At 43.7% G+C, this 27,523-nt stretch overlaps 1 protein-coding gene and 1 pseudogene across 1 annotated transcript; both read left to right on the forward strand.

Annotated features, from left to right (window-relative positions):
- The first annotated feature begins 6,071 nt into the window (after nucleotides 1-6,071).
- NIFK (nucleolar protein interacting with the FHA domain of MKI67) lies at nucleotides 6,072-18,324 on the forward strand. The gene is made up of 7 exons (XM_041739266.1): nucleotides 6,072-6,239; nucleotides 6,751-6,888; nucleotides 11,697-11,805; nucleotides 13,832-14,043; nucleotides 15,236-15,298; nucleotides 16,097-16,171; nucleotides 17,551-18,324. The coding sequence occupies exons 1-7, from the start codon at nucleotides 6,135-6,137 to the stop codon at nucleotides 17,737-17,739; spliced, it is 891 nt and encodes a 296-aa protein (XP_041595200.1). The 5' UTR covers nucleotides 6,072-6,134; the 3' UTR covers nucleotides 17,740-18,324.
- A 1,654-nt stretch (nucleotides 18,325-19,978) lies between these two features.
- On the forward strand, nucleotides 19,979-21,383 carry LOC121482118 (annotated as a pseudogene).
- The last annotated feature ends 6,140 nt before the right edge of the window (nucleotides 21,384-27,523 follow it).

Consider the following 27,523-nt stretch of genomic DNA (forward strand, 5'->3'; position numbering starts at 1 on the left):
GAGAGGCAGAGACACAGGCAGAGGGAGAAGCAGGCTCCATGCAGGGAGCCCAATGTGGGACTCGATCCCTGGACTCCAGGATCACACCCTGGACCAAAGGCAGGTGCCAAACCGCTGAGCCACCCAGGGATCCCCTAAGCTTATTCTTTTAATTGAACTGTAGTTGGCTTACAGTATTAGCTTCAGGTGTTTGTACAATATAGTGAGTCAGCATTTATATACATTATAATACAATTGCCACAATAAGTCTAATTATCATCAACCGGGCAGCCCAGGTGGCTCAGCGGTTTAGCACTGCCTGCAGCCCAGGGCCTGATCCTGGGGTTCCGGGATCGAGTCCCATACCAGGCTCCCTGCATGGAGCCTGCTTCTCCCTCTGCCTGTGTCTGTGCCTCTCTCTCTGTCTCTTGTGAATAAATAAATAATTTAAAAAAAAAATAATTATCAGCCACCATACATAGTTATTGCAATATTGTTGACTATGTCCCCTATGATGTACTTCACATCCCCATAACTTATTTTATTATAACTGTTAAGTTTGTACCTCTTAATCCCCTTCCCATATTTCACCCATCCACCGGCAGCTCAAATTGAAACATTGTAAAATAAAATCTAAGATAGCTCTCCAGATAGCGCTTTATATATTTACATTACAGAAATGTTCTTTCTATTATAAAATTGTTTCCATCTTCTTTATTTCTACATAGTAAAAGCAGAGTATGCTCCTAAGGGGGGCTGAATTACCCATCACCCAACTGAGAACTTTTCTCTGGTGCCAGTCATTCAACAGACATGACATGACAGACATGTCAACAGACAACAGACATTCAACACCCATTCACTGGGTGAATGAATCAATTCTACCCAATTTCCCTGCAGGATAGTTCTAACAATCGAACTCTGTTTTAATGTATAAGTGTCTTTTTTGGTAGGGTGGGGCAGAGGGAGACTCTTAGGCTCCATGGCCAGTGCAGAGCCCAATGCAGGGCTCCGTCTCAAGACGCTGAGATCATGGCCTGAGCTGAAATCAAGAGACAGATGTTTCACCGACTGAGCCACCCAGGTGGCCCTAAAATGTAGACATTGTTCATGTGATTTTATTTGTGGAATGAACATGCCATATTCATTAACCCAGTCAGTCTCTTATCAAAGGCTGTTTTGTTTGGTTCCAATTCTTTGTTATAAATAGCATTGTGATAAATGTCTTTGTAAGCCCTTATCAAGATTTAAAATAATTTTTAATAGATCCTATTTTTAAAGTTCATGATGTATTTTGCCAAATCACTATCCAGAGGGATTAAACTAATTTCCACTCCCCTGGCTGCACTCTTCCCAACGTGAGTATTAACACTGCAAACATTCTAGGCTAATTTCAGGGTGAAATTACACCTCCTCTTATAGCATGGAAAACTACGTAAGGGGTGACACACTCCTGCAAGGACAGAAAGGGGTAGAAACTGAAGATTGGTTGGGTGTCGTTGCCTGCAGTCCAAGAGCAGGAGAAAAGGGTTAGGGAATCAGAGAAAGAGGGAGAATAGGAGATGGCCCTTGGGCTCACAGGCTCTGTCAAGATTTCCTTGACGCTAAATCATGCCATGGCCAGGTACCAGCCTAAAGCCCATTAGGATTATTCAAGCTGCGGAGTCCTAAACTAGTTCCCCTGCTCTGCCTCACCTTTCTGCAGAAACTCCGATAAAGGCTCTGGCTCAGGCTTTCCCTCAGTCCTGCATCTGCCTCCTGGCTAAACCTGGTGCTTCCCCCATGTGATCCTCTGCAGGGCATGGTGTGCCCTGTCCTCGTTGGAAATGTAAGTGATAAATTATATCAATGACACTGGCCTCTCCATGTTGTCACTATCATCTCTTATAAAATCCTGTGGGTACAAATAGGACAGAGCCCAAAAAGGGCTGAGCAGACATGTGCTGGTGCTCCCTCCCGGTTCCCACCTGTCGCTTCTCCTGCAGCCCTCAGCAGCTCCCACAAACCCTCTCCTCCCAGGGGCACCTGGGTGGCTCAGTTAGTCAAGCATCTGCCTTCGGCTCAAGTCATGATCTCAGGGTCCTGGGATTGAGCCCTGCATTGGGCTCCCTGCTCAACAGGGAACCTGCTTGCCTCTCTCCCTCTTCCCCTGCTTGTGCTTTCTCTTTCTCTCTCACTCTCTCTCTATCCCTCTCTCCCTGCCCATGCCCCGTGTCAAATAAATAAATAAAATCTTAAAAAAAAAAAAAAAAAAAAAAACCTTTCCTCCTAAGGCTCAGCTCCCTGGATGTTCAGCACAAGCTGACTCGCCCAGCTGCTTGCCCAGCTCTGCCACCTGCTGCACCTCGTATCCCAACCACCAGCTCTCCACATGCCTGGCTCCAGCCCATAGATGGGGACAGGGGCATCATGAGAATGACACACCACCATTCCATTCCATGGAAAGGTGGCATGGGAGGTCAGTGGGGGCAAAGGAAGGAAAAAACACCCAGTGAACACACACTCAGCAGCCCACCCAGGGATGTGTAGAAGTGCCTGGAGGCATTGTGGTTGTTAAAAATGACTAGGGGTGCTCCCTGGCTTTGAGTGCTGGGGGTCAGGTGCCAAAGCAGCATGTACAGGACAGTACAGCTCAGGGAAGAACCGCCCCACCCAAAGTGTCAGTGGCTTCCCCTGCTCTGCATGATAAAAACAGAAAGAAGGAAAGGAGGGAGGGAAGAAAAAGGAAGGACTGATGGACAAATACGTGTAGCCACCTGGGCAGGAGGCAGGCCAGCTGCTAGCCTGATCATTAGTGTCCCTGCTGCACAAGAGGGTGCAGACTCCCCCCAGGAGACCAAAACCATCCTGTCACCCAAATTCCTGTTTTGGATGAGGAAGCTGAGGATTTCCCCCAGGCCCCTGGGTCCACCCACTCAGGTGACTCTTAGGCCCCGGGCAGCAGAGACACAGCAAAATGATATGTTACCCAACAGGGCCAGAGCGAACATCAGCAGGAACCGTTAACTGAGAGTGGCTGACACTTTCTCAGAAGGGAAAGAAACAAAAGCAGGTCTGGGCTGGGCCACAGTGAGAATCTGGGGGCTGAGACTCTGTCTCTGCCTTCTCTCTCTTTTTTTTTTTTTTTTTTTAAGATTTTATTTGTTTATTCATGAGACAGAGAGAGGCAGAGACACAGGCAGAGGGAGAAGTAAGCTCTTCACAGGAAGCCCAATGCAGGAGTCATTCCTGGGTCCCCGGGATCACCTGAGCCAAAGGCAGATGCTCAACCACAGAGCCACCCAGGTACCCTTGTCTCTGACTTCTATGGTCTGGGGGGCCTACTACCCTGTGGAGGCCCAAGAGCTCCTCCAGCCCCTGCCAAGACAGGCCCCGCAGCCCCGTGATTTCCTCAGAAACCATTTCAGACTACTAACCACGTTAACTGTATTTGCTTCCTAGGGCTGCCATTACACAACAGCCACAAACTGGGTGGTTTAACACAACGGAAATCTATTTTCTCACAGTTCTAGAGACTTTACAAAATCAAATTCGAGATGTTTATGGGGCCGTTGTCTCTGTGAAGGCCATAAGAGAGAATCCTTTTTCACCCCTTCCTAGCTTCTGGTGGTTGCCAGCAAGCCTTGGTCTTCCTTAGCTTTCAACCACATCACTCCAGCCTCTGCCTCTGTCATCAAGTGGCATTTCTGCGTGTGTGTGTGTGTGTTTGTGTATCCAAATTTCTTTTTATGGAGACACTAGGTATTGGATCAGGGCCCATCTTATCCAGCATGACCTCATCTTAACCTGATTATACCTGCAAGGGCTCTGTTTCCATCACATGTATGGGGGGGAAAGACTTATACTTACCTTGCGGGGGACACAATGCAACAGTGATCAATCAACCAGTACAGTGATCAATCTCCAAATCTCTACTCCTGTTCCTCCAAGTGTGATCTACGGAGCACGTGGATTGGCCAGCGGTTTTGTTACAAAGCAGATTCTGATTTGTAGGGCCCAGACAGGGCCTCAGATTCTGTGTTTCTATCATTACAGACTTACTGTCCACCATTCCCACATGTACACCTGGGCACCAGCCAAACTCAGCCCCCACTGATAAAAATACCTGCCACCACTATCCCCCAGACCAGCTCTGTTTGGACTACTGCGATAGCCTTCTGTCCCTTCTTTCTCTGTGTAAAAAACAAAATATGGGGTAACTGGCTGGCTCAGTTGGTAAAGCACACAACTCTTAATCTTGGGGTTGTAAATTCAAGCCCCATGCTGAGTGTAGATTACTTAAAAATAAAATCTTTAAAAACAAACAAAATACAGCCAAGTAAATTTGAAGATCTAATTGGCTTTATTAAACGATGCATGAATAGGGCAGCATCCCATTTAGCAAATGGAAAGGACCTCCATAGTGCTACAGAAAAGGAAAGGTTTTTATAGGCAGAGAGGAGAGGGGAAGGGAATTATTAGCAAAGAATGTGTTGTTTTAGGTCCTGTCACCCTTCTTAAGGGGAATGGAAGGGATTGATCATAAATACCTCCAGTTTGGCAGGTCAAAGTTTACATTGGGGTGGAGGGTGAAGTGCAGTTCGGTTAAGTATTAAGTCTTGGTTTACCGACATGAGGCCTTAACATAAGTGACTGAATTTGGGGCCTGCATTTTTCTTACTCTTTTGAAGATTTTATTTATTTATTTATGAGAGATACAGAGAGAGGCAGAGACACAGGCAGAGGGAGAAGCAGGCTCCCTGCGGGGAGCCCGATGTGGGACTCGATCCCAGGACCCGAGGATCATGACCTGAGCCAAAGGCAGACGCTCAACCACTGAGCACCCGAGTGCCGCTGCAGTCTTCGTTCTAACATCTGCAATTCACCCTCCACCCTAACTGGAGTACTATTATTACCAACCAAAGCAAGGCCACTTCTCCGTGAACTATAGACAGAAACTGTACGAGGTGGTGGCCTCCCAGGGCCACTTTATTTGTACAAACAAGGAGACTGCAAGGAATGACTTCCAAAGCCTTGATTGCCTGAACAAGGAGAGGCAGGCCCCTTGTATTAGGCCTTGGCGAGAATACTCAGGGTGAGATTTTTACCATCATTATGAGGCTGAGGCACTTTCTGATTCATCTGTGCAGGCATTATCCTCAAATGTTTCTTTTCCCGCTACAGCAATACCTTAGTTCATTTTCAAAAAGTAAGATTGACAGGCGGAAGCTCCTAGGAGTTTTCTTGAGTTCAGGGGGTTAGGCCAGGGACAGTAGTTAAAAGTCATTAACAGCCAGGGCTTTGCTTAAAACCCTCACGTCTGGGATCCCTGGGTGGCGCAGCAGTTAAGCGTCTGCCTCCGGCTCAGGGCCTGATCCTGGAGACCCGGGATCGAGTCCCGCGTCGGGCTCCCTGCCTGGAGCCTGTTTCTCTCTCTGCCTCTCTCTCTCTCTGTGTCTCTCATGAATAAATAAAGTCTTTAAAAAAAAAATCTTGAAATAAAACCCTCGCGTCTCCTTGTGTTTGCAATAAAACCCAAGCTTTAAGCCTTCAGGTAAGAGCCGTGGAACTCCCCCCCCCCCCTCCCGTTCTCTCTGCGCAGCTCTAAGGACACTGCGCGGGGGGTCCCCCTACCTGCACCCTGAGCTTCCAGGTGCTCCCACGCGGCTCCCCAGCCTTCAGGCCTCTACTCAAACACGGCCCGTCCCGGGAGGCCCTCGGTGGTCACCAGCGTGCCTGTCCCGCACGGGGCTGTGGCTCCCTGCACCGGCCCCCCAAGCAGCCTCTAGACCTCCTAACGACAGCAACACGAGGGCGCTGTGTGGGCTTTAAAAAGTGCCTGCGTGAAAGGAAGAAAATAAACAAATAATTAAAGAATGATCAGCAATACCTCAAGGGCACGGATGTTGTTTGGGGCTTATATATTTTCAAGCCTCTCCCAGAAACTGGCCGCACGGTAGGCGCCACCAGCTACCGCCCGCCGTTCCGGAGGCGGCAGGACTGCGGGGCTCGCCAGGCCAGCAGGGGGCGCCCGAGCCCGCTCCGGCCCCGCCCAGGCCCCGCCCCCCCCGCGCCTGCCGCGCATGCGCGCCGCCTCCGCTTCCGCCTTGGAGGCGCCGAGGGCGGCCGTTTCCGGCGGCGCCGCGTGGAGCCCTCCGGCTGGGTGGCCGGTCGCCATGGCGGCGTTCGCAGGCCCTGCCAAGCCGTTCCTGTCGCTGGACCCGCAGCAGGAGGCCAAGTTTCGGAAGGAGGTGACGCAGGCTCGCCGGCGAGCGGCGCAGGTGGGCAGCCCCCGGGCAGCTCGCGCCGGAGCTGCGGGGGGCGGGCGGCCGCGGGCCCCGCGAGCTGTGACCGCTGACCGGGGTGTCCCGGGGGCGGGCGGCGGGGCCGGCTGCGGGGTTGCGGCCTCGGAAGGGCGGGGCTTGCCGAGTTCCCCGGGCTGACCGGCGACGGGCCCGTGGCGGCAAGTCGCACTTGCCTCTCCCTGAGGCATGAAATACACGTTTGGGAAAGGGAGGAGTCGCCGCTCCGGACGGAAGGGCCGGGGGGGGGCTGCGGCGCTGGGGGGGGGCGGGGCACGGGTCCGCGCGGCCTGGAGGGGGGGGCGGGGCACGGGTCCGCGCGGCCCGGAGGGCCTCTGGCTCCTCTGCTGCCGTGGACGTGGGAATACAGGGCAGGTTTCTGATCTTGGGTTTCGGCCTGAGAAGCAGGGGTTTTTGCACATCGTGTTGCAAGGTGGCGCGTACGTTATCATCATTGAGAATTGCGTTTGTCTGGTCTCTGTGTCCTCAGCAAAAGGAGAAAGAAAAACTGACCCCCGGCGTGATCTACGTGGGCCACTTACCTCCAGCACTTTATGAGACCCAGATCCGGGCCTACTTCTCCCAGTTTGGCACTGTTACAAGGTTCAGGCTGTCCAGAAGTAAAAGGGTAAGACCGAAGTAGATGGTGGTATTTCTTACAAGTATGTAAGTTTTTACCGCTTACAGAGGGTGGTCCTGTATTAGCGTTTCGCGCAGCTTATTTCACAAAGGGAGGTCGGGGTCAGCCCGGGTGGCGCAGCGGTTTGGCGCCGCCTGCAGCCCAGGGCGTGATCCTGGAGACCCGGGACCGAGTCCCGCGTCGGGCTCCCTGCATGGAGCCTGCTTCTCCCTCTGCCTGGGTCTCTGCCTCTCTCTCTCTCTCTATGTCTATCATAAATAAATAAAAATAAATCTTTTAATAAATAAATAAATAATAAAATAAAATAAAATGCCCTAGTAAAAAAATAAAATTAAAAATAAATAAATAAAATGCCCTAGTATTTCTTATCCTAAGCAAAATAAGATTTTGTCTGTGTTCCTCCCCCTTGTTTTTCCATTTGCCTATTTATAATGGTTGCGTAACATGTGGGTGAGGTATTTTAAACGTAAGTACGCTGGAGTATTTAACGGCTATTCAGTAATCCACCATTTTTATAAAATGTCAACTTGATTTCATACTTGTTTCGTAAGTAGGATTGAAGTCACTTTTGTACCCTTCCCCAATCCTCTTCACTTTTTCCCCATGTCCAGAGAATTCATGAATCCAGTGATTTTTGTTACTCTGTTTTTTTTTACTACACGTTCATGAAAGAATATATATTGTATATTTAAGTCAGTATTTTATCATTCTTTAACTCGATTTTTTCATTAACAATCTTTTGGACTGTGTTTGCATAATTCGAGTACATTTGTTGTCATCGCTGTGTTCTTTTGCTTGAATATATATATATTTTTTAAGATTTCACTTATTTTTTTTTATTCATGAGAGACACAGAGGGAATAGCAGGCTCCGTGCAGGGAGCCTGATGTGGGACTTGATCCTGGGACTCCAGGATCACGCCCTGGGCCGAAGGCAAGGGCTAAACTGCTGAGCTACCCAGGGATCCCTTTTGCTTGAATATATTAAAGTATCCCCCTTTTTATTGAATGTTAGGGTTTTTGTTTGTTTGGGGTTTTTTACAATTTTTCTGTTACAGGTGAAACTGCTAGGAACATTCTTTGTGCTGGTATAGGCATATTTTTCTAAAACAGTATTTTTCAGATTTTGGACCCATTATAAGAAATAAGTTTTATAGTACAAGCCTACACACACATATATGTGTGTAAACATAATTGAAATAAATCATAGAAGGCAGTACTTTTCAGGTTTTTTTCATCTTCTCACTAAATTGATTTTGATGCTTTTTAAGATTTTATTTATTTATTCATGAGATACACAGAGAGAGAGGCAGAGATATAGGCAGAGGGAGAAGCAGACTCCATGCAGTGAGCCCAACCTGGGACTCGATTCCAGGACTCCAGGATCACGCCTAAGGCAAGCACTAAACTGCTGACCCACCCAGGCGTCCCAGTTTTGTTGCTCTCTAAAAGGTTGCGTTTTGGGTTTGAAAACTACTGCTTTAAGAAGATTCTCAGAGCCACTGAGTATAGAATCATTGAGATTTTTGTACCTACCTTATTCTGTGACATTTAGTATCACATTATGTGTGTGTTGGCCATTAGAACGCGATCTTAGGTGAATTGCCTGTTTGTGTGTTTTGCCCTTTCTTAACTGTCTTTCCTGAAAACTTTTTTCTCCATTTTCTGGGACATTATTTTGGGTTTTTTTGTTTGTTTGTTTGTTTTTAATTTTTATTTATTTATGATAGTCACACAGAGAGGCAGAGACACAGGCAGAGGGAGAAGCAGGCTCCATGCACCGGGAGCCCGACGTGCGATTCGATCCCGGGTCTCCAGGATCGCGCCCTGGGCCAAAGACAGGCACTAAACCGCTGCGCCACCCAGGGATCCCCGGGACATTATTTTGTAATGAGGGATTCCTGGGTGTCTCAGTGATTGGGCATTTGCCTTCGGCTTGGGATGTGATTCCGGAGTTCAGGGAAGTTCCGCATCGGGCTCCCTGTGTGTCTTTCTTGAATGAATAAACGAAATCTTTAAAAATTTTTAATTAAAAATAAATTTTAAAAATATTTTGTAAATGTTTTCCTAGATTGCAATATAGTCATTGTTTTCCCCAGTTTAATGTTTGAAAATATTTAGGGCAGATAGAATAGTGTGATGAACATCCTATTGCCTGGATTCACCTGTTAACATTTAGTTTCATCTCTGTTTGTCCTCAAGAATATATTTTTTTGTTTTGCTGAGTCTTCTGTTTTTTGTTTTTTAAAGTTTCATTTATTTATTCATGAGAGACAGAGAGAGGCCAGAGACACAGGCAGAGGGAGAAGCAGGCTCCATACAGCAAGCCCAACCTGGGACTCGATCCCAGGTCTCCCCTGGACCAAAGGCGGCGCTAAACTACTGAGCCACCCAGGCTGCCCTTGCTGAGGCTTTTGAAGAAAGTGATAGTCGTACTACTTTAACACTTCATTGTAAATTTAAGAATAAGACATTTTTCTCCATAACCACAGTATATAATAGTCTATGATGTACTTCTCCCATCTGCATACATCCCCAGTAGTCCCAAAATGTCTTTAGCTATTTTTTTTCCCTACCCATTCTGGAATCCAATTAAGGTTCATGTATTGTATTTGGTTCTAGCTCTCCAGCATATCTAGAACAATCCTCTTGCCCTTTTTTGCTTGTTCTTTCTTTTCTTGATACTGGCTTTTTTGAAGATTTCAGGTCAGTTGTCTTATAGGAAGTTTGCTTCTTAAAGAAATGCACTAAAATTTACCATTTCCAGCATTGTTGTTGCATGATAAAGTTGCCACCTTCCTGACTCACCCCAATTTTGACTGTTTGCTCAATACTTCAACATTCTGGGTTTACTTAGGTAAAATACGTAAAAGTGTTTGGCTCTTCTTTTTTGTTTATTATTTATTGTAATCTCTAAATCCAACATGGGGCTCAAGCTTACAACCCTGAGATCAAGAGTCACATGCTCTATCAACTGAGCCAGCCAGGAGCCCCTGGCTTTTTTGGGTTTTGTTTTGTTTTCTTTGTTTTAGTCACTTGATACGTATTTTCACATCTCTTTTCAGAAGGTTTATATCCTGTGATACAGTAATTGGATTTCACAGCTTGTCTCTTCAACTCTACCATTTTCCCCTCTCTATTAAAAGATGGAATTATAAAGGATTTGGGGACATATAAATTTTTACCAAAATCCTCTTTTTGCAGATAGCTAAACAATGTGCTAGTTCATGGCACCACTAGTGCTAGAAATGTGCCTCCTGGTCATTGAGTGCTTTCCTATTTCCATAATTGCATCACCGGTTTTGATCCATATCAAAAGATATGTTTAATGCAAAATTATGCAGTACTGCTTTTGTTGCTAATAATTGGAACTGTAAAGGAGGAGAGTTGTTCTACTACCATCCTAGGTTCTCTGGCCGGGGCACTGTAAATTTATGTCCTGCTTTTGGGCAAATGGCAGGGGGCAAAGAGCTTTTCTGTTATCTACTACTTCCCAGTTGCCTTCAGCTCAAAATTATCCTTATGCCAACATAGCATATTTGGAGATGGCATATTTTGTTACTACATGAACATTTGTGTACTTGACGTTGTGTGGAGTGCTTATGAATTATTTACACAGAGAGGCAGAGACACAGGCAGAGACAGAAGCAGGCTCCATGCAGGGAGCCTGACGTGGGACTCGATCCCTGGTCTCCAGGATCACATCCTGGGCTGAAGGCAGGCACTAAACCGCTGAGCCATCCAGGGATCCTGAATTATTTCTTCATAGCAAGCCTGTGAGAGTGGTTCTTTTGTCCCCATTGAATAGAATGAAAAAACTGAGGCTTAACAGTACTTACCTAATTGTCACAGCTGGGATCCAAACCTGGGCTTTTGGACTCCAGAACCCATGCTCTTATTATTAAAATAGGTGAGAAAATCCACGTTATAATGTGCTGAGGGCAGGAATCTAGAACGTGTGTTTCAGAAGATGTTGGCAGTGTCCCTTTACTATCAGTTATGAAGATGAGGGGCACCTGGGTGGCTCGGTGGTTGAACGTCTGCCTTCAGCTCGGGTCACATCCTGCGGTCCTGGGATCGAGCCCCTGGTCAGGCTCCCTTCCACCCCCCCTGATCGTGCACTCTCCCTCTCTGTGTCAAATAAATAAAATCTTATAAAAAATTACAAAGATCATTCATTGGCATGAAAATGAACACATCATTTTATTGATTAACTAGGCAACACTGAGGAGAGTTAGTTTCTTCCCAGTTCTTATGTATAAAGTGAGATTAGGACTACCTGTATTCTTTGCAAAGCATTGCACTATCTGCTGGGCATTGTTAATACATGAATAAGGTGGCTTTCAATGAAATTGGTAATGTATAAAGGACTGTGGGCCCTACCAGATTTCCTTTGTGTAGTAAATTCCAGCTGCAGTAGTAATGTATTAATCATGTAATCAAAATTCCAGGGATACTTCAACAGCATGTTCAGACATTTTGGATCCTTTTGTTTTTCTTTCTTTTTTTTTTTTTTAATGTATTTTATTTTCAAATATATTTTATTTCTACGTAATCTCTACACCCGGTGTGGGGCTCAGACTCACAACCCTGAGATTAAGAGTTGTATGCTTTTCTGATTCAGCCGGCCATGGATACCGGATCTTACCTATTCCTGATACAGTCCCTGCACTGTGCATTGAAGTTAGAATTAAAGGTGTAATGTTAATAGACAATAGGGCTAAATTAATGGCATTTTAGAACTTTGATGATCTGGTAGAATTTAATCAACTGTTTGTGGTGGGTTTTCCATTGCAGACTGGAAATAGTAAAGGCTATGCCTTTGTGGAGTTCGCATCTGAAGATGTTGCCAAGATAGTTGCTGACACAATGAACAACTACCTTTTTGGTGAAAGGCTTTTACAGTGTAAGTGCTCTTCTCTTACCGTGGGACTGAGTGGACGCCTGGTGCTGGTGCATGGCTGTGCTGTGAATGACAGATTGCTTACCTGCTTGGCTGTCCCACTTCATCTCTGGGATGATTCTCTTAAGTATTTAAGTGCAAAGATACGAGTGCATTTTCTAGACAGATTCTAGTTGGAATTTTAAAATCTTGTAGAGTAAGAGCTGTTTTTATTCTAAGATGGAATTGGGACAAGGTACTACATTGGAAGAGCAGCCAACTCATCACTAATGGGATATGGAAGGCTTCCTTAAAGAAGCATCATTTAAGTTGAAATCTGAAGATGAGATAGGAATGAGCCAGGGGAAGGGAATTACCATCCCTGGCTTGATGAGATAGCATATGCATAGCGGGAGGCAACTAACAGTAACTTATTTGGTTGTGAAGGAATGTGAGGAGAATAGCAAGAGGTCAGGTTATTAAAGGCCTTAAAAATCTGGGAGTTTAGAATATATCCTGAGGGTAGTGGGAAGCCATTAATAGGTTCTAGATAAGATAACATTATAAAGATGGGGCACCTGGGTGGTTCAGTCAGTTAGGCATCTGCCTTTAGCTCAGGTCATGATCCCAGGGTCCTGAGATCAAGCCCCACATCTGGCTCCCCACTCAGTGGGGAGTCTGTTCTGTTTATACTCCTCACCCCCGATCATGCTCCCATGCGTGCGTGCACACACTCTCATCTCTCTCTCTCAAATAAGTAAATAAAATCTTTTTTAAAAAAAAAAAAAAGGATGACATTAAAGGCAAGAAATCACATTTGAGAATCCATCTAAATGACATTGGCTGCAGCTCTTCCACAGGCGAAGCCATAAGGAGTAGAGAAACAACACCAGATGAGTCTATCTTGCAGAAAGTGGAGCTGCTCACTTTGCATTCCCAAAGCATCCCTATCTGCAGTTGGGTGCCTCTGGAGGCAGTTAAGTTTGCCTTCTCCGTGCCATTTGTGGAGTGTTTGACCATACCACGTGCCCAAGCCACACACGTCAGTTCATGTAGCTGACGAGCTGCCCAAGTATCCTCTCTCTCTCGGTTCCTGTTGCTGTGACAGAGAATCCCAGTAGCCTCATTGAGGTCATGGGTTCATTTCACACATAGAAAGCATGGCTCTTCCCAAGAGGAAATGGACCAAATAGGTGACCTAAAATGTGTCAAGGGTCCACATGGGTAGGATCAGTGCTGTGCTGTATCTGACTTTGAAAAACCACAGAAAAGATCCTGAACTCTGATAGGAGGTTAGCCACATTGTCTTTTTTTTTTTTTTTTAACAGAAGTGACGTATTTTTTAGGTGAGCCCAGGAAAATACTGATAGGGAGTAGAGAAGTGAGACCAAAGCATTGAGGGTAGATTAGCAAGCACATTACTTCTTAGGGAGCTGGGCTCCATCCTGCCAGGTAACACGGGAGACAGAATTATTCCGAATTGACAGGCAAGGGAAATAGGGAATTTACCTACCAACTCCCCATCCGTTATTGTTTGAGGATGATGCCAAGGGTTTTGGCCTGCCTTGCATATGGTCCCAGTGTGCTTCCATAGCTTAAAAGTGCCCCTAAGAAGAGAGCTGGAGATAAGCAGTAAGCTGGCTTAGTTCTGGAGAGGTATGCAGAGGAGATGAGCTGGGGAGTAATTCCTTCTGCTACAGCAGGTCACACAGCCTGAGATCCTAGTAGCTTCAGGAATCCCAGAGACTTGCCACCACCAAGACATTCCTTTTATAGGACTCATCTTGTTCGCTAACCTGTTTCTAGCTCCTGGAACAGTTCTTGGCATTTAATAAATAAATACGTAATAATAATTATTGGCTATAAGCCTTTCTTTTATTTTTATTTTTTTTTAAGCCTTTCTTTTAGATTCCCACTTTGTTGTTTCAGTCTTTTCCCTGTAAATGGGAGACACATCCTCTTGATTATGATATGAGGGGAATGACAGTGGTGAAAACCTTAAAATCTTCCTTCCAGTTGGTTGAAAACTTTTTCTTTCTTTGAAATATAGGTCATTTTATACCGCCTGAAAAAGTACATGAAGAACTTTTTAGAGAGTGGTATATTCCATTTAAAAAGCCATCATATCCAGCAGTGAAACGGTATAATCAAAATCGGACACTTCTTCAAAAGCTACGGATGGAGGAACGTTTTAAAAAGAAGGAAAAATTACTCAGGAAGAAATTAGCTAAAAAGGGAATTGATTATGATTTTCCTTCGCTGGTAAATATTCTTTCACGAAATGTTTTTGTATTTTTTTTTCTTGGGGGTGGGTTTTGTACCTCATTAGTTGTAACATGTTTATGGCTTTATGCATAAATGGTCTAGCCCGGTGTTTATCCCATGCTAGGCTTTGCCTAAATTTTGAAACATTGCATTGTGGGTTCTTTTTTCCCCCTAAAGATCTTATTTATTTGAGAGAGCACAAGTTGGGAGGGCAGGAGGGAGATGGAGAAGCAAACTCCCTGCCCAGTGGGGAGTCTGCTTCTCTCTTCCTCTCCTCTCCTCTCCCTACTCAAGCTCTTTCAAATGAATAAATAAAAATTTGTTAGAACAAGATCCTGTTAACTCCATTATGCAGAAAAGGAGACCATTGAAAGGGGTTAGCTCATTTGCAAAATTCTCGTGATTTGAAATATATAACAAGACGACTTGAATGAAAATGAGTTAGCAAAGAGTTTTTATCCAGTTCTTATTTCCTTGCTGGTTGAATAAGGAGACCTTGTGGAGTCTTTCCTCCTCGTCATTAGTGGAGGAGAGCTGTGTGGTTTTTACTGCAAAGCAAGAGTATAGGTCATTAAGGTGTGGCCAATATAGGTGAAGACCTTTTTTCCCTTGACTAAGTCTTGAGATTGATTTGGAGTCTTCTATAGGCCCTCTCAGCTTATTTCCAAAAAACTACTTAGTTGGTGGGAGATGGCATCTATTTCTGAGTTTATTAGATCTTTTAACCTTATCCAGCAACTGGAAATTTAGCTACCCTCCCTGGGCCCAGTTCTAGTAATTGCTTTTTTGCTCAAATCCCAAACATACTGTACGTGTGAAAAGAGCATGTGTCACTGTTCCAGGGACCCATGGGAACCACGTGGGAACTGGGACAATGAAGCTGGAAAACAGGCATGCCAGAAATGCCCCTCTGCTTGCCCATTTGCTGCTTTGTGTGGAAGCAGCCCTGCTTCATTATCTAATTCTGAATTAGGGCAGCCCAAGGTTTGGGCCCCATTCAGCCTTCATAGCCCGAGCCCATTCCTTAGTTAGGCCCCTCTTACAGTTTTGCCCTTAAGGTTGTGGTTTTGCTTTTTAAGTTAAAATGCTGTGTTATTTGGAGAAGATTTACTGATAACGTGTAAGGATCTAATGGTAATTTAAAAATGCAAATATGTGAGACTACCAGTTCATTTCTTTGTTTGTTTAGATTTTACATAAAAAGGAAAAAAATGCTTCAAACACTGGTCTTCAGAAGCCTACAGATAGCCAGGTAAAATTTTAATTATCATACTACATGCCAGACTTATTTTTGTATATTTTTTTATTAGAGTTCGACTTGCCAACATATAGCATATCACCCAGTGCTCATCCCATCAAGTGCCCATCACCCAGTCACCCCATCCCCCCGCCCACCTCCCCTTCCACTACTCCTTGTTCATTTCCCAGAGTTAGGAGTCTCTCATGTTTTGTCACTCTCTCTGATTTTTCCCACTCATTTTCTCTCCTTTCCCCTTTAATCCCTCTCACTACCTTTTATATTCCCCATATGAATGAAACCGTATAATGTTTGTTCTTCTCCACTTGACTTACTTCAGTCAGCATAATACCCTCCAGTTCCATCCACTGAAGCAAACGATGGGTATTCATCGTTTCTAATGACTAATATTCCATTGTATATATAGACCATTCTTTATCCATTCATCTTTCCGATGGACACCGAGGCTCCTTCCACAGTTTGGCTATTGTGGATGTCGTTGCTATAAACATTGGGATGCAGGTGTAGGGGTTTGTTTTGTTTTGTTTTTAAGGTTTTGTTTATTCATGAGAGAGACAGAGAGAGGGGGGCAGAGAAAGAAACAGGCTCCATGTAAGGAGCCCGACATGGGACCCAATCCTGGGACTCCAGGATCACATCCTGGACCAAAGGCAGACGCCCAACTGCTGAGCCACCCAGGCATCCCCTACATGCCAGATATTGGGGAAAGATAAATGGGGAAATAGATTCAAGATTTATTTATTGCTGATAAATAGGCAGATGATGAAGTTTCTCTCTTAAAATTTATTGAAGGTCTTATCGAAAAAGAAGAAGAAGAAAAAGAGTTCACGTACTACTACCACTCCTGAGAAGACCGTGGATAGCCAGGTAAAAGTCTACAGTATGCTGGGAAGTGAGGTATTACAGAAATGATTTGAAAGAGGAAAAGCTGGGGCACCTGGCTGGCTCAGTTGGTAGAATGTGGGACTCTTAATCTCAGGGTCATGAGTTCAGGCCCCATGTTGGGTATACAGATTCCTTTTTTTTTTTTTTTTTTTTAGATTTTATTTATTTATTCATGAGACATAGAGGCAGAGACACAGGCAGAGTGAGAAGCAGGCTTCATGCAAGAAGCCCGATGGCAGGACTCGATCCAAGGACTGCGGGATCACGACCCAAGCCAAAGGCAGATGTTCAATTGCAGAGCCACCCAGGCGTCCCTAGAGATTACTTTTAAAATAAATTAGTAAATAATTCTTCTAAGATTTTATTTGCTTAAAAGAGGGAGACATAGGGCAGCCCTGGTGGCGCAGCGGTTTAGCGCTGCCTGCAGCCCAGGGCATGATCCTGGAGACCTGGGATGGAGTCCCCCGTCAGGCTCTCTGCATGGAGCCTGCTTCTCCCTCTGCCTGTGTCTCTGCCTTTCTCTCTCTCTGTCTCTATAAATAAATAAATAATCTTTTTTTTAAAAAGTTCATTTAAAAAAAAAAAAAAACGTGCTGAGTGAGCCACGGTATGTTGTGGATTTGATTTTCACTCCTAACCTGAGACCCACTCCTGCGGTCTTGTGCTAACTTTTCACCCCTAGATACTTAAGGATGCACCTCTTAAAAAAAAAAAAAAAAAAAAACGGAGACACAGATATGAGAGAGAGACAGGGAAAGTGAACACAAACATTGGGCAGCACGCACCCCGCCGCCACCAAGCAGGGAGCCCGACTTGGGGCTCCATCACAGAGCCCCAGGGTCATGACCTGAACTAAAGGCAGAGACTTAACTAAGTGAGCCGCCACCCAGGTACCCGTATTAAAGAAAAGGAAAAGCAAGTTTGTGCTGCTTTCATTTTATTAAAATTTCAGGTTTAACCTTGTGTTTGTTTTGGTAAGTCCTTACTGGTGACTGAGCAAATATAGTGAGGTTAGCAAAAGTTATTGTGAATTTATTGCATTGTAACTAATTTTAGCAAAGTAACTATGTCAGTAGGGGGAAATGAGGCCACTGTCTTTATAAATGTAAGACAGTTTTTAACCTAATACCCTATAATGGGGCATGTTACATTCTAGTTCATTGTAAACTTCCATACTAAGTTTGATAAGCGCCAAACCTCTCTTATGTGCAGCTGTATCACTGAAAGGAATAAACATGCCTAGAAAACACAGGACAAATTGTAAAAGTACAGGGCAGGTGATAAGGGGGGTGGGAAGGTTAAACCCATTCCTAATACCTTCCTATGTTTCTGTATTATCACTTGTTACTCGTTGAATCCAGGGCTCCACACCAGTTTGTACACCAGCATTTTTGGAGAAACGAAAATCTGAAGCAGCTAAAATAAATGTTGATGATGAAGATAATGAAATAGTTTTTAAACAGCCCGTACCTGGTGTAAAAGAAGAAACACAAGAGACTCAAACACCTACATGTTCAAGGAAAAAAAGACGAAGAAAAAGCAATCAGTGATTCTAAATGTATATTTCTTCTGGAAAATGTGGTTTTATTGTGAGGGCTGATTCTTTGTATTTAACTAGCAGTGGAATGCAACCATTGACCAGATTCTTGGAGGAAAAACTGTCAGTTCAAGTCCGTACGGAAAGCAGTCAGTAGCTGGCTTACCTGCCGTTGCTGAAATGCACAGATGCATAGTTTACAGTAGCTGAGCTCATGCTGCCTCTTTGTCCTGGTCTCTAGATTCCTTTGCGGATTCCAGCTATCTTTAGTTAACTTGCCTGGATAGAAAAGTCACCATTTACTGCAGTTTTTGTTGTTACCATCAAATAAAATAAAATCTTGTTTGACCACATGGTTCTCTGTTAGGCGTGCACCTTTAAACCATGAGGGCAGTTCAGTGTTGTATGGTTGGAATTGAAGTTCTAATACCTGGAGAGTGAGAGGGCAGTTCAAGTATATGTATGTGATCACTTTTACCACATGTTTATTTTTGGTGGGATAGCAAGATTTAATAACGATATTTTTGTGTCTGTATCATAGATATGGAATTGTATTTGAAGAATCAGTGACCAGAAAATAAACTTTTTCTACAATGTGTATGCAGGTGGAAGTCGAGTATCTTTTTGTTTTTTAAGTTTTAAATTCCAGTGTAGTTCACATACAGTGTTATATATAGTTTCAGGTGTACAATATAGTGATTCAGCACTTCTGTACATTACCTGGGTGTTCATCACAGCAAGTGCACTGCTTAATCCTTCTCACCTCTCCCATCCCTCCAACCCCTCCCTTCCCCTCCAATAATCATTGGTTGATTCCCTATTGTTAAGAGTCTATTTCTTGATTTGCCCCCATTTTTTTTTCTTTTTGCTCTTTTGTTTCTTAAATTCCACATATTAGTGAAATTGTGTGATATTTGTCTTTCTCTGACTGACTTTGCTTAGCATAATAACTCTAGTTCCATCCATGTTGCAAATGGCAAAAGATTTTGTTCTTTTTTATGGCTCAGTAATACTCCATTTTAAGGACTTGAGTGTCTTGGAGTAAATAGGTTTTTGCTTTCTCAAGTATTTTAAATATCCTTAAAATGTGTTTCTCTTTAGCTAATCTAGATTTATTTAAAATGCCCATTGCCACTAAACATTTTTTTTCTTTCAGGTATTTGTTAAATCTTTAATAGGTAGTAGGCTAGGTGCTCTGATATAAAATGCAAATGAGAACTTATTTCAAGTATATATGAAGAGCAGATTTTACCTCTAGAATGATACCTGACATAGAATATGTCCAGTATGTATTTGTTGAATGAATAACAACTTCCCCTTTTTAAGCCATTTCTCAACATTGTGGATCTGGAGGTCCCTCTGGTTTCCCCTTCTGGTAAAGCACCAGGGAAGCGTGTCATTGCAGCCTCACATTTATCTCCCAAAAGGGCACATGCTCTCACACTCACATGTTTATATAGCAAGATGAGTATTTCCCTCTTCCAGACAGCTACCCATCCACCTCACTTAGGCATGGTACATTTGTCATCACTTAATGTGTAAATTAAACTTGGAGTTGGGAGGGAGGCTGATTCCATCTTTAGCATGTCATGGCCATGGTTATTTGTAAGAAGTAGAGCTGAAATTCTGTGATTTTTATAAAGAGAATCTCCTATGGACTAGATTAGGATCTTTAAGAAAATTCATCAAGGTGGTGTGATTTTTGATTTTCAGATTTTCTAGTGAGAAAATCAGATGAATTGAGTGGAAAGTCTCGGCCAGTAAAATATAAAATTTTGTAATATGGAGCAAATAAGCTAAAAAGGGTACAGGGATGCCTAAGTGGCTCATCAGTTGGGCATGCCTCTGGCTCAGAGCGTGATCTTGGTCCCAGGATCCCGTCCCACATCAGGCTCCCTGCTGGGCACCTGCTTCTCCCTCTGTGTGTGTCTTTCTCCCTCTCTTCGTACGTTTCAAGAGTAAAATCTTTAAAAAATAATAAAAAGTACAATTCAAAAGTATAATCTATATGACTGATTGTAAAAATTGATTTTTTAAATGAGAAGATAAGCATTTGAGTATATGGAAGCAAAAGTATGTGTTGCTATTGTATATAATCAAAGAGCTAAAGGAAAAAAGGAATTGATCCACAGAGAAGGCTCAACTAGAGTCAGATCATTTCAGGCTGTATATCTGCCATAGAGAGGCAAGTGAGCAAACCAGTGTGAAATGAGGTTTTCTGTTGCCAGGAGTATTTGGAATATAGTGCAACCATGTCCAAGGCAACTGGTAACTGTGACTGGAAACTGGAACCCTGGCTGATGAATGGCATGAACTGGAAATTCAGATTGACTATGCTGATCGGAATTACAAATTATCAGTGTCCTGCCACAAAGGCTCTTGTTCCAGGACTGACTCCGGGAAGCTGTCCCCATGCTGTGACTGTGATGCAGGTGGCTACTATCCTTTAGTTCAGAAGTGTGTGTATATTGTACATAATTTTTTTTTCACTTTAGTAGGCAGAAATAATCCTGCAGCCCAAACCGGACTATGTCATGGGCCGTTCTGTGGACCACCTCTGGCCCTGCCTGTTGTGATTTTACGTTTTCAAGGGGAAAAAAAAAGTTCAGAGCAAATGAAAATTACATGAAATGCAAAGCTTAGTGTTCCTAAATAAAGGTTTATTGGAACACAGTCACATTTATATGTTGTTTATGGCCGGTTTTGTGCTACAGGAGTTCAGCACAATAGAGACCCTATGTGGTCCTCTATTTAGCACTGCCCAGGACTGCACCACGAATTGTAGTGATGCAGTCTCAGATCGAAGTACTTTGAGTGCTACATGTTTCGGGGGTGCCACAAATTTTATGTATTTTTATTAGCAGTTCATATCCAAAAGTGGACTTCAAATGTCATACTGAGGATCACAGTGGAGTGCAGATTATGGTGGGGTTTTTTAAAGATTTATTTATTCATGAGAGATAAGCATCTGCCTTCGGCTCAGATCATGATCCTGGGAGAGGCAAAGACACAAGCAGAGGGAGAAGCAGGCTCCATGCAGGGAGCCCGATGCAGGACTTGATCCTGGGCCGAAGGTAGGCCCTAAACCACTGAGCCACCCAGGGATCCCCCAGATTATATCGTTATCAAATTAGCACAGCACTGTGTTTTGCAGTGATGCTCCAGCTGTGCCCTTTTCTCTACATCTTTCCTTCTTCCCAGCTGCTGCAGCCACAAAAGTCAAGCTATGCAGTTTCAGTGAGTCCAAGATACACCCCGGATGTGGGAGGCACTGTGCCAGGACCAAGGGGGAGGCTTTCCGAGTTCTTAATGCAAAATTTGAGTCGGTATTCCTTTCCAAGAGGGATCGTCAGCAGATAAACTAGGCTGCCCTCTACAGAAGAAAACACAAAAAAGGACAGTCTGGAGAAATTCAAAAGAAAAGAACCGCTGTGCAGTCAAATTCCAGAGGACCATCACAGGAGGAATCCGAAATCTGAAGTTAGGAAGACTCAAGGAGAAGCAGCCATCAGGACTGCCAAGGAAGCAAAAAGAAGCTAAGCAGGCATCTAAGAAGACGGCGGTGGTGCTGCGGAGGCTCCTACGAAGGCAGCACCTCAACAGGAGATTGTGAAGCCTGTGAAGGTCTCTGCTCCCTGAGTTGGTGGAAAACACTGAGTTGACACATCAGATTTTTAAATAAACTGTTTTAAAGAGTATAGTGTGTGTTGACATTAGCAGATTAAGCATTCATTATAGCGTCCTCAGCTCACAGGACAGCAACAGCCGAAAGTGTCAGAATATTTTGGATGGAGTATCTCAGGATGTAATTTCTTGTCCAAAAAAATAAGAATGAGATAATAACTAAAGTTCCCAAGTGACTTATTTGTTACCCAAGCAAGGAAAGCCCTTTACCAGTGATGAGGTAATTAAATTCTGTTTGCAGCAGCTGAGGAAATGTGTCCAGATAAAATAGACTTTTTATTTTTAGAGTGTGTGAGCAAGATGTGGGGGTAGCAGAGGTAGAGGGCGAGAGATGATCTTAAGCAGGTTCCACACTCAGCATGGAACTCAACAGGCTCAATCTCACAACCCTGAGATCATGGCCTGAGCCAAAATCTAGAGTCAGATACTCAACCGACTGAGCCGCCCAGGCACCCTAAAATAAGCTTTTTAAAACTGTTGGCCTTTTGGGGCACCTGGCTGGCTTAGTCCATGGAACATGCGACTCTTGATCTTGGCGTTGTAAGTCCAAGCCCCACGTTGAACATAGAGTTTACTTAAATACATACATATTATTGGCCTTTCAGTGAGAACAGTTGCGTGAAGAGTTAAAGGAGCAACATCGTGTAGTCAAAAACAAGGCAGATGATTTTGAATAAAATTTTCCTTAGCTCCTGAAGACTTAACCGATGTTACTGATAACTGCTCAGTTGATTATTCAAGAAGTCAATGCCAATTTGAAGTGCTAGAGTGACCAATTCATCCCAGTTTGTCCAGAACATTTCTGGTTTAATACTGGAGGTCCCATGTGGCGAGAACCTCCCTGGTCCCAGGCTAATTGGAATGGTTTGTCACCCTAGAAATGACTAAAGAATTAGACTCTATAGACTCTATGAGTAGTCAGTGTGGAGCAACTATTAACAAAAAAATTTTTTTTGTTAAAGATCTTACTTATTTGAGAGAGCAAGAAAGAGATCATGAGCGGGATGAGGGGCAGAGGGAGCAGACACACACACCCCTACCCCCCCCCACCCACCGCTGAGCAGGAAGCCTGATGAGGCGCTTGATCCCAGGACTCCCAGGATCATGACCTGAGCTGAAGGCAGATGCTTAACTGACTGAGCCACTCAGGTGCCCCACAAAAATATTTTCAAAGTTGAGAAAAAATTAATACAACCTGAAGTGGAATCTTCCAAGATGTGCCACAACCACAAGGTGTGGTGGAAAACTATGTGTGCAACGGAAACAGGCTTCATTGAACAAACTGCATTTGTAAATCTCGTTCCAGATCAATGTTAACAAATGAACATTTGCAGATTTACAGTTTGCGAAATGATAAGGTGTTTAAAGCCTGTTCACTGGATTATTCATCAGCAGGAATTTATCAGAAAATATGTGAACCCATCGTGTATTACTGAACCAATAGGGTACCTGACGTCCTTCATTTATTCTTGTGGACTTAACCATCCATGTAATTTTTGACAGAAAGAGAAGCTAAATATCCTGACTCGTCTTACCGCACAGCAGTTGGACGGTGTACTAGTGATAAAGTTTTATTGAGACTTTCTGAATTCAGGGCCAAAGCTGCAAATTTCTGAATGAAAAAAAAAAAACCTCCCTCAACCATTACTGAACATTGAGTAGCTTTGACTGCAGACTTGATGAATTTAAGTCAATAAATTAAACTTAGAATTCCAAGGCAAAGCACCACTTGTATTTGAAACGTAGATGGCACTTATGTCATTTTGACGATTAACATTTCAATGCAGGAAACATCACACTGATACCTGCTGTGCTGCCAAAAGTTCATAAAAGTGCAATCTCCGTACCCACACAAATTTGCAGTAGATCTATTTTCCAACCTCAAACTACAATTCCAGGAGTGTTCTTCAGACCTCCAATCAAGTGGAAAGGAGATGTCTGTATTTCTTTTTCTTTTTCTTTTTCTTTTTTGATGTCCATATTTCAAAATCCATTTAACTGTGGGATCGCAAACTTCTGTGTTTTTTTAAAATATATTTTATTGGGCAGCCCAGGTGGCTCAGCGGTTTAGCACCGCCTTCAGCCCAGGGCCTGATCGAGTCCCACGTCAGGCTTCCTGCATGGAGCCTGTTTCTCCCTCTGCCTGTGTCTCTGCCTCTCTCTCTCTCTCCCTCCCTCTCATGAATAAATAAATAAAATCTTTTTTTAAATATTTATTTATTTATTCATGAGAAACACACAGAGAGAGAGGCAGAGGGAAAAGCAGGCTCCCTGCAGGAAGCCTGATGTAGGACTCGGTCCCGGGACTCAATCCCAGGACCCCGGGATCACGCCCTCAGTCAAAGGCAGATGCTCAACTACTGAGCCACCCAGGGCCCCCAACTTCTGTCTTAACTGCAGGTGATTAACTGAAGTGTAACAAAGGACATGCTAAAGGGAAATAACAAGATGAGAAGCTAAAAGAATTCTACAAATGCCTTCCAAGGGAGGAATACCCTCAAAATCATGTTTGGGGATTGATATCAGCACTTGACAGTGTCTATCTTTGTGCAAAGACGTTTCAGAAAGTGAAGTATGGGGACTCCCGGCTGGCTTAGTCAGTGGTGCATGCGACTCTTGATCTTGGGGTTATGAGTTCAAGCCCCATGTTGAGTATAGAGAATACTAAAAAATAAAAATTTTTTTGAAAAAATGAAATACAGAAAATCTCATTCCAGATCAATGTTAACAAATGATGAACATTTACAAATGACTTGGATGTTAGGAAGCACTGATTTCACGCTTTCTGCAAAAATTAATTCAAAATGGGTCATAAACCTAAATGTAACTAAATGATTTTTAGAAGAAAACATAGGACAGGGACACCTGGGTAGCTTCATGGTTGAGCGTCTGCCTTTGGCTCAGGGTGTGATCCTGGGGTCCTGGGATGGATCGAGTCCCACGTCGGGCTCCCCGCTGCATGGAGCCTGCTTCTCCCTCTGCCTATGTCTCTGCCTCTCTCTGTGTGTCTCTCATGAATAAATAAACAAAAATCTTAAAAAAAAAAAAAGAAGAAGAAGAAGAAGAAAGAAAACATAGGACAAAATCTTTATGACCTGGTGTTAGGCACAGGCCTCTTAGACATGACACCAGAAGCCTGATCTATAAAATAAAAAAATTGATAAATTGAACTTAATTAAAATTTGGAATTCACTCTTTTAGTTAATATACTGTTAAAAGAATGAGAAGACAAAGGATACACTGGGTGAAAATATTTTCAAAGAACTTTTTTATCCAGAACAGACCTGTCAACACAATAGCTCAAATTGTCCCAGGCCCCCCAACTTATGCCTTCTGACTGCAAAAGGGAAAGTAAAATGGTCTATTTTCAACATAATGTGAGGTATGTGATAATACTTAACATTTACTCAGTATTTCCATGCGTCAGAGCAGATATCATTGTAAGAATTTTAAATAGGGGCACCTGAGTGGCTGGCTCAGTGGTTGAGCGCCTGCCTCCAGCTCAGGGCGTGATCCCGGGGTCCCAGGATCGAGTCCCATATGGGGCTCCCCCACAGGGAGCCTGCTTCTCCCTCTCCCTCTGTCTCTGCTGTGTCTCTCATGAATAAATAAATAAATATTTTAAAAATAAATAAATAGGGCAGCCCAGGTGGCTCAGCAGTTTAGCGCCGCCTTCAGCCCAGGGCCTGATCCTGGAGACCTGGGATGGAGTCCATGTCAGGCTCCCTGCATGGGGCCTGCTTCTCCCTCTGCCTGTGTCTCTGCACCTCTCTCTCTCATGAATAAATAAATAAAACCTTTAAATACATACATACATACATACATACATAAATATAAAGAAAATATAGTAACTTATTTAATCAGAAAAACAACCCTAATGAAGTGGGTCTTTTCAGTCTAACAGAGGGGAAAACTGAAGCCCAGAGATTGTATATGGTGAGCGAATGGATAAGGCCGACTCAAGCCCTTCAGGTTCCCCTCCCACGGGCGGAGCAAGAATGCCACGTTGTGGGTGGCAGTGGAAAAAGGGAAAGGTGCAAAAGTCCTGAACCTACGAGGCCTGCTGGCTTTTGAAGCGGAGAAAGAAATGGGGCGCTGGGGCAGGCACAGGAGGCAAATTGGCGGGCATTGAAAGCACCGTGACAGTAGGTGGCAGTAGGTCCCAAACACTCAGAGTCTACGCTCCACTCCTTTCACTTAAAGCGACAGACAAGAATGCAAGATAATTAAAGGGATTTATACCCTAATGTTGGCATATTTTTTTTAAAGACCTTCCTGAGAAGCATCCTTTTACACACACGCACACATCACCACCGCCACACCGCCACCAATTTCTAGACCATTAGAGAAGACAAACTGCCACTATCAAATGACTCTTGGTCAACTGGGTGTTAATAATGTCCTTTGGACCATTGCTATCGTTGAAAAATATATTTACCAGAGGATTTCACCTCCCTAACAACACAAGAGACTGCTGACGTGATGCTTGAAAGCTTTTAGTTTATGAACTGCCTGCATTATGACTAATGAAGTTATAAGCATAGCTTAGGGTAATTTGTGGGTATAGTTTTATTAATTTGCTGTTTGCAGTGGATATGAGAATCAGATGGCTCTATTGAAAAAGGAAATTTCGTGCAAGAGACCTTTGCTTTTTTTTTTTTTTTTTTTTTTGCTTTTTTTAGAAACTTTTATTTAAATTCAGTTAATGTATAATGTATGATCGGTTTCAGAAGCAGAGGCCAGTGATTCACCAGGGAGAGCTTTACTTTACTCTCAAACACAATCCTTAGTCCATGGCATGTGGATTGTTTCCTATTTTGTATTCTCTGTGCTCATTTAGGTTTAATTTAGTTTATTTATTTGAGAGAGAATCCATGCTGAGCGTGGAGCCTGACACGGGGCTCGATCCCAGGACCCTGAGATCACGATCTGAGCTGAAATCAAAAGCTGGACGCTTAACCAACTGAGCCACCCAGATGCCCCACTGTAGGTTTTATTTTTTGTTCATGAGGCCTGCATTATAAGCACAAAGTCAACACTGGGCCTAGAATACGGGGCATTTTTCTCTTTTAATTAGTAAATCTCGGCATTTGGAAAGTTTTTTTTTTTTTGAAATATTTTTCAAGGGATCCCTGGGTGGCGCAGCGGTTTAGCACCTGCCTTTGGCCCAGGGCGCGATCCTGGAGACCCGGGATCGAATCCCACGTCAGGCTCCCTGCATGGAGCCTGCTTCTCCCTCTGCCTGTGTCTCTGCCTCTGTGTGTGACTATCATGAATAAATAAATAAAATCTTAAAAAAAAATATTTGAAATATTTTTCAAGTTATACCCAGGTGATATACTTCTAACCTTTTTCCTCTTAAAAACAAACAAAACCAAAACACCAAAACTGTGTGGAGCATCGGGGCTTCTGTTGGGTCAGGAGGTGCAGCCCCACTGATCCAGAGACCGTCTCTCGACGTATCTACCATTTGCTCCCCTCCCAGGGGCCGGTCTGATTTATAATTAAGTTGCTTACCACGGCCCTCTGGGCCTGCTGTGCTTCTGGTGGTGTTAACAGAAGGAAATGAATCTGCAGCCGTATTGTGGAAGCTACTACTCTCTGTGTTGATAAGGGACCAATTTTAGAACCTCCCGTTATAAATAAATCCTGTCAACTCCCTGATGCCCAGGAAAAGAAATTCAGACATTTGATACTTGCCAAACATAGTTTCCGTAGCAAATGTGCCGGGAGTAACGCTGCTGCTGTCCGGCAGCTTCATTCACAGCCTCTTCTGTGATTCGAGTATTCCAGAGGGAAGTGCCGTGATGCTGGTCTGGGGGGAAGCGGGACGTTTGCAGAAGAACCAAGGAAACAGCCAAGTTGTCCATCTACAAGAGAAACTATTCGGATGCTTTTGGCAGTGATACAGGATAATCACAGGCAATTTTTTTCTCCTGAAGGAATGTGCAATTTCTTCTATTTCTGCTTTAACACTTAGCTAGATGATAAACACCGTGGCGGGTTTTTTTCTAATTAGCGTTTGAAAAAAACATATCAGTGCCAGTGCATCCCTGGTATAAAAAATAAAAAAAATAAAAATAAAACCAAATAAAAAAATGTTGAGTTTAGTA

This window comes from Vulpes lagopus, chromosome 24 (assembly GCF_018345385.1).
Source record: "Vulpes lagopus strain Blue_001 chromosome 24, ASM1834538v1, whole genome shotgun sequence".
NCBI lineage: Eukaryota > Metazoa > Chordata > Mammalia > Carnivora > Canidae > Vulpes > Vulpes lagopus.